This window comes from Miniopterus schreibersii (genome assembly GCF_964146895.1).
Source record: "Miniopterus schreibersii genome assembly, chromosome: 2".
Classification (NCBI taxonomy): Eukaryota; Metazoa; Chordata; class Mammalia; order Chiroptera; family Miniopteridae; genus Miniopterus; species Miniopterus schreibersii.
The window spans coordinates 25,792,709-25,800,530 of record NC_138102.1 but is presented as its reverse complement, the minus strand read 5'-3'; the positions used below and the strand labels follow the sequence as shown (position 1 = coordinate 25,800,530).

At 40.6% G+C, this 7,822-nt stretch overlaps 1 protein-coding gene across 1 annotated transcript in view; it reads left to right on the top strand.

The window, feature by feature from the left end:
• The first annotated feature begins 357 nt into the window (after positions 1-357).
• The window catches only part of CUL4A (cullin 4A), a 53,933-nt gene continuing 46,468 nt past the window's right edge, over positions 358-7,822 (top strand). Inside the window, exons 1-2 of the mRNA XM_081129856.1 lie at positions 358-597; positions 1,670-1,785. Coding sequence (XP_080985982.1) covers positions 444-597; positions 1,670-1,785 — 270 coding nt within the window. The 5' untranslated portion in view covers positions 358-443. The remainder of the gene's footprint in view (positions 598-1,669; positions 1,786-7,822) is intronic.

Sequence of the window (7,822 nt, the reverse complement as noted above, 5' to 3'; positions counted from 1 at the left end):
TGCCCGGGCTGAGGAAGGCTGGGGGTCTCTGTGCTGTGATTCCCCCAGCTCCCCGCGGCGAGGACGCCTGGTCCGTGACCCCTGGGTGCTCCGGCCAGCCCAGGGCGCGCCGGTGTCGCGGAGGTGACAGAGTTTTCGCTCCGCCGCCCTCTCGACTGTTTCAAGTTCCACACGGACCCCGGCTGACACGGACTGGCCGCGCTCGCGAGCCTAGGGTCGGGGGCCGGGTCGGGGCCGGGGCCGGGCCGGGGCGGGGTCGGAGCCAGATCCGAACCGGGGCCTGGCGGAGGCCGTGCGGCGGTTGAGCCGGGCCGGGGCGGCGCTGAACGAGGCCGGGAGTTGCTGAAGGGAGCTGAGGAGGGCGGCCCGGCCGCACGGCTCCGGGAGGAGGCGGAGAAGGCGGCCGGACGGGGCGGGGCGCCCACTGCTTCCCGGCCGCAGCCATGGCCGACGAGACCCCCAGGAAGGGCAACTTCTCGGCGCTCGTGGGGCACACCAATGGCCTCACCAAGCCCGCGTCCCTCGCCGCGGCCGCCGTCACCTCCAAGCCAGGGGGCGGCGGCGGCTCCAAGAAACTAGTGATCAAGAATTTCCGAGGTGGGTTCCCGGGCGGCCTAAGGAGTGGGAACCTTGTGGGCCCGGGGAGGTAGGGGGTGGCCAAGAGAGGAAGGACTTCTGGGGGTCGGGGAGGGCACCGGTGGGGCGGCCCGGAATGGAGTGGGGGGGCCGGCTCCAGGAGCATGGAGTCGTTGGGCCGAGTGGCGTTAAAGCTCCGGTGGCGGCGACGTGGGGAAGCGGGGGAGGGGGGTACCGTCCTGTGGACCCCTAGCTGTTCCGAAGTCTCCTCCCAGTTGGCGGTCATTGGGCCTGGCCCCGGGCCTCTCGGAGTGGGGTGAGTGTCCCCGGGTGTCCCCCCCTCCCCCCCGTGAAGGCGCGGGCCTTTCCAACTGCCGGCTTAACCTGCTGTGAGGGCTGTGGGTTGAGCTTACTGGTGGCAGCTTTCTAATTGGAGTAAATTAGGCCAAATAATTCAGGTATCTCAATTCGCACGGCCGAGCAAGAATAAGTAGCAGCTACTGAAGCTCGTCGTGATGTAATTTTTATTACTTCCTTCACTTTTCACGGGCTCTATCATGTTACTATCTCAAAGCAAGCATCTTTGGTGCAGATATCGCAATTATAAGCTTATTCTTCACTTTCCAATGTTGAATAATTTAAGTCAACTTTAAATGGTGGTGTATAGAGTTTAACTATTACTCGTCCATATGTTTATAAAGTCAACTTAAGTAAAAGGAAGATTTGTGTACGTGGGTCGGCAAAAGTAGGTTTACAACTGTAATACAAATAAACAATACAATAATGGATGAATAGTCATACAAGAATAAACTGTTCATGTATTCACAACTGTAAGCCTACTTTTTCCCACCTCGTATTTTCTGTGTATTTATCCTAAGTATTAATACGAAATGTATTGAGCAAAACAAAGATATCACGGTTGCATAGTCTGTAATATAACAAACTTATATAAATACAATACTTTGTATGGGAAAAATATAATTTCTGTGCTCCTATGCGTCTATTAAAGTACTTTTTTGTAGACCATTTTTTGAAAGATGTATGACTGTTAGCATGGATTCCATTCACCACTGACTCTTATCTGGATTTACAGACAGACCTAAATTGCCTGATAACTACACTCAGGACACCTGGCAGAAGCTTCATGAGGCAGTGAAAGCCATACAGAGTAGTACCTCCATCAGATACAACCTGGAAGAGCTCTACCAGGTAAGGCTCCACTTATGACAAAAAGTAGAGCTTGTTAGAGTCCTCATGGAATTTTCTTTAGACAAGGAGAACTGTGAGACATGAGGAGGCCAGCATCTTGTCTCTCACCCAGTTGTTTTCATAGTTGTCTAAACAAACACAGTTATCCAACTCCAATGAAATGTGATACAAACATGGATTGTATGGTCCTCAGTATTGTTTCTGAGACAATAATGAAGGAAATAATAAAAATGCAATATTTACCTCCAACCAGAAAAGGAGGAGTCCTATGACAGCATGTCCCAAATTTTGTTTTTTGGTGGTTGTGGGATTTTTGTTTTCAGGCTTAAGCTCCTAGAAAGATATTTAAAGTTATTCCATTGTAGGAGATGTGTTTCTAAGAGTGACATGACTTAACATTTTCCAAATATACAGCAAATTATTGTTATAATTCTATTATGTTATACAGAAAACTATTGTTACACTTTCACTTGTTAATAGATATTCCCCCTGCTTCATTGTGTTTTGTGATTACTTGTTGAGATTAAAACATGCAAATAAATTTTGTTACACTTTAATGATGTTCTATTTCTAACATAAGAAACAATGGTCAAAAGTACATTGTACTATTTGGATATTCTATTTACAAGTAGGCTAGTTTTTCTGATACTGTATCTTGATTTTAAAGAATAATATTTGTTAACTGGTCTAATATTTACATTTTAGGTAGCAATATGATATCACAATTCCTATTAAGAGACATGAATTTAAAAAACTTTACACAACTGATTACATTATAAAAATTCTGGAAACCACAAAAAAGTGCAAAGAAGAAAATTAAAACTACCAATGTTCCCACCACCCAAGGAAGACTACTCTTGACAGTTTGATGGACATGTCCCTTCTTTGTGTTAAGTTTGTGTGAGATTATTATATGTTTTAGTTAACTTTATTAAGGTATAGTTTCATATACTATGTATTTCAATAGTACATTAACAAATGTATACAAATTGTATAACTACCACCATAATCACAGTATAGAGTATTTCTATCACTCCACAAAGTTTCCTGAGGCCCCTTTGCATTCAGTCCTCTCCCCTGACTCCCAGTCCTTGGCAATCACTGATTTGCTTTCTGTCAGTATATTTTGCCATTTCTAGAATCTCATCTAAATGGAACCATGAATTTTGCAATCTTTTATACCTGGCTTCTTGCACTTAGGATAATGCTTGTGAAATTCATGGATATTGTGTGGCAGTAAATTGTTTCTTTGTTGCTGCATGGTAGGGGTACCACAGTTGATTACCCTTTCACCAGCTAATGGTCATTTGGGTTTCCAGTTTTTGGTTGTTATGAAAAAAACTGTTGTGAACATTAACAAATAAGTTTTTGTGCGGACATAAATTCTCATTCCTCTTGGGTAGATATTTAGATGTATGTTCTCAGATTTATATGGAAAGTATATATTTAATTTTATAAGACATTTCCTGTTTTTCAAAATGGACACACCATTTTGCACATCTACCAGTAGTGTATGAGAGTTCAAGTTGTTCCACGTCCTTGCCAACATTTGGTATTGTCAGTCTTTTCAGTTTTAGCATTCTAGTGGGTATGTAGAAGAATTTCATAGTGGTTTAAATTTGTATTTCTCTAATGATACTAAGCATCTTTCTAGGTGCCCATTCCCATTCCACATACGTTCTTTAATGAAGTGTATGTTCAAATCTTTTGCTCATATTTTATGGGGCTATTTTGTATGAATTTGTTACATATTCTGTTTGAGTTTATTTTGTATTCTGGGTACAAGTCCTATACCCAGATATTTGCCTTGCAAATAGTATTTTCTCCCAGTCTGCAGCTTGTCTTTTTTTCTTTTTTTTGTACAATTCTATAATGCATCATCTGTACTTTGCATTGTCATGTTTACCACTCAAAATCAAATATCCTCCTGTTACTATATGTTTGACACCCTTTACTACCTCCCCCATAGCTTGTCCTTTGATTTTTTTCAATTATGTCTTTCAGAAAACAAGTTTTAAATTTTGAAGAAGTCTTTGTATCAGTTTGGTCTTTTATGGATTGTGCTTTTAGTATTTACCTGAGAAGTCTTTGCTTAATCTAAGATCAGAAAGCTTTTCTTTTGTATTTCCTTCTAGACATTTTAGGATTTTAGGTTTTACATTTAGGTCTATAATCTCTTTTGGGTGAGTTTTTGTATATGTTGTGAGGTATAAATCTAAGTTCAGTGTCTTCCCTGTAGATGTCCATTTGCTCTGGTGCCATTTGTTGAAGAGTCTATCCTTTCCCCCATTGAACTGTCTGCTCCTTTGTCAGACGTCATTGTCCAAATATGTGTGGGTGTAATGAGTCTCAACGTTGGGGCTGGCCCTCCAACTTCATCCTTTTTCCAGTTGTTTTGGCTATTCCAGGTCTCTTGTATTTCCATATGAATTTTAGAATCTTTTCTTCAATTTCTACCAAAAAAAGTCTTCTAGAATTTTGATTGTGAAGATGTTAACTTATAGATAAGTATGGGGAGAATTGATTCTGATGTCTTGACAATATGGAGTCTGCTGATTGGTCACAAGGGACAGTTCTCTGTTTATTTAGGTCTTCCTTAATTTCTCTCAGTAATGTTTTCTAGGTCCAGTGTACAGGTCTTGTACATCTTTTGTGAAATTTATCCCTTATTTTATGTATTTGATATATTATAAATGGTGACATGATTTCAATTTCTGGTTCTTGCTAGTATGTAGAAATACAAATGATTTTTATATATTGGTCTTGTATACTGCTATCTTGCTAACCTCACTTATGTCTAGTAGCTTTTTGTAGATCCCATCAGATTTTTTACATAGGCAATCATGTTATCTGTAAATAGAGGTAGTTTTACTTCTTCCTGATCTACATGCCTTTTATTTCCTTTCTTTCCTCACTGCACCATTTAGAACCTCCAGTATGGTTAAGAGAATTGGAAAAAGCAGCCATCCCTGTCTTGTTCTTGATCTTAGGAGGAAAGCATTCAGTCTTACATCATTGAGTATGTTAGCTGTGGGTTTTTAAAAATAGCCATGCCTGGCCAGGCGTGGCTCAGCGGTTGAGCATCAACCTAAGATCCAGGAGATCACGGTTCTATTCCCGGTCAGGGCACGTGCCCGGGTTGTGGGCTCAATCCCCAGTCGGGCTACGCAGGCAGCAGCCGATCAGTGACTCTCTCTCATCATTGATGTTTCTCTCTCCCTCCCTCCCTCTCTCTGAAATCAATAAAGATATATTTTTTTTTAAAACAGCCATTATCAGGTTGAAGAAATTTCTTTCTAGTCCTGTTTTGCTCAGCATTTTTATCAGAAATACATGTTGGATATTGACATTCTGCGACTATTGAGGTGATCGTATAATTTTTGTTTTTAGTTTATTACATTATTGATTTTTCAAATATTAAACCAATCTTGTGTTCCTGGGATAAATCCCACTTGGTCACAAGGTATTATCTTTTTCATGCATTTGCTAATGTTTTGGTAATTTTTGCATCTGTGATAACAAAGGATATTGGTGTGTTGTTTCTATTCTTGTAATGTCTTTGTCTGGTTTTGGTGTCAGAGTAATGCTGGCCTGATAAATAGTCCCTCCTTTTCATTTTCCAGAAGAATTTTATAGAATTGGTATTATTTCTTCCTTAAATGTTTGAGAGAATTTCCCAATGAAGCCATCTTGGCTTTCTTTGTGGAAAGACTTTACAAATTTCTTTAATAGATATAGAACTATTCAGATTATCCATTTCTTCATGTTCACTAAGCTTCTGCAGTATCTAATCTGCCATTAATACCACCTAGTGTAATTTTCATCTCATGAGTTGTTTTCCTCTTTAGATGTTCATTTTGAATCTCTGTTATATTTTCTCTGTCTCTACTTAACTTTTGGACATATAATAGCTGTTTTATAGTCCTTGCCCACCAATTCTATCATCTCTATCAGTTCTGGTTGCTTTTGATGGACTGATTTTCTCCTCATTAAGGGTTGTATTTTCCTTCTTTGCATGTCTGACCATCTTTTATTGGGTATCAGACATTGTGAATTTTGACTCATATTTTTGTATTCCTATACATGTTCTTGAGCTTTGTCCCAGACCTAGTTAAATTATTTGGAAACAGTTTGATCTTTTAAAGTCTTGCTCTTAAGATTTGTTAGGCAAGACTAGAGCAGTGTTTTGTCCAGGGCTAATTGCCCCTACTACTGAAGCAAAACCTTCCTGAATATACCTAGTGTCCTATGTTTTTCTAATCTGGCTAGTGGGAAGGTGCTATTCCAGGTCCTGTGTGAGCACCAGATACTATGGTCTAAACTTTTTTGGTGGGTTTTTTTCCCCTGGCCTCAGTAGTTTCCTCACACATTTGTGCTTGTCATTGCTCACTAAATACTCTAGGGGGACCTTTGAGGTCTCCTTGCACATGTTCAAGCTCCACTCTGGCTGCTTCTGTCTCCTCTGAGCTTCATCTTGCAGGCTCCAGTGTCACCTGGTCTGCAGCCTGGAAACTCTGGATGCAGGAAGCCAAAGCAGTTGGGCTGGTTTGTTTCCTGTCTTCCAGAGATCACTTCCTTTCAGAGCCCAATGTTCACCACTTTGAAAACATGTTTCATATATTTTGTGCGGGTTTTTTGTTTTATTTTTTGGTTATTTCAGGCAGAAGAGTTAGTCTAGTTTCTTTACTTCATCTTTACCAGAAGTAAGAATCTCACCAGTACCTAAATTCTCAGAGGTTTTTAATTTAATAAAAATTTATATCTTAGAGCTAGGGCTTATTATTCCTCTTTTCCTGGAGATCTGATTGTCTGGTAGCACTTGCTCATCAACTTTCCTAGTACAGTGACTTTGCCATACCTGTTACCCAGTGATATGTTTCATCATGGTCACCATTGATATCATAAATAGTGTTTCCAGATGCCCTGGATGTCCATGTGCGTGGCTGGAGACCCTGAGGTCTGGGGATGCTTACCCCAAAGTGGATCACACATTCGAGGGAATATCTCAGGAGGGCCTTTGTGGGGATCAGTTGATCAGTTTATGGAGGGCATGTGTACAGGCAGGTCACTCACAGAGAAGTACCAGGTGTCAAAGTACATCTCTACAGAGTGAGCTGCTCAGATCTTATGGAAGCAAATGGGACAGAAACAGTAAGTGATGCCATTGTGAGATTACTGACCACTCACATTATCCTGATCTCTGATAGTCAGAAAGTGCATTTGCTCTGGTGTTTCAAAATAAAGTCTTAAGTTTTTGCTGAGGTGGTGTGGTATATACTTTGTCAGAGACTCTTATGTGAAAGTAACAATTCTCACCAATTTTTTTTTTTTAAAGGAAGTTTTCAGGAGAACCTCTTATGTTTTGATGTTGATCAGTTTCCTCAAAGTGAGGTCTAGTATCTCCCTGTCAAGGTCTCTCATCTGCCTGTCAGGGCATCTTCTATTCCATGCAGACACTTTAGGAGGCCTACCTAGGAGGAGAAATAATTACAGTGCGTCTGCTGCAGGCTGCCTATTGTTTATTTGTTATTTTGTTCTTGTCTGGTAAAAAAGGAGATTCAAAGTATGATGATGACAAAGTCTTAAACACACACAACACCCGTAGTAATTTTCCTTCTGTAATTTGAGGAGGAGAATATTTTAAATGCACAGACCTTTGTAAATATTTGTAATCACTACTTATTGAAGAAAGTATATTTGTGTGTCTTATGTCTGTATGTTTTAGTTCTACCTGTCAGCTTAATGAGACAACAGAAAACTGAAGATTACATTTTTAAGAAGGGTTTCAGAGGAAGGGTAAATGTTGATTTCAGACTAGTTTTGATGCACAAAAACAGACCAATTACAGAGGGCTGGCAGTTATGAAAAAGCCATGCTGTTTATCTTAGTCACAGAGTGATATCTCTACAAAATCCTCCTACTTGTTGATAAGTTAGTGAAGGAGAATGAAGTAGAGTTAGGTATTGAATGTATTAATAGGATTGCTAAAATTGATTAGAAAAAGTGAAAAAGCCCAACCTTGAAAATGGTAGACAAA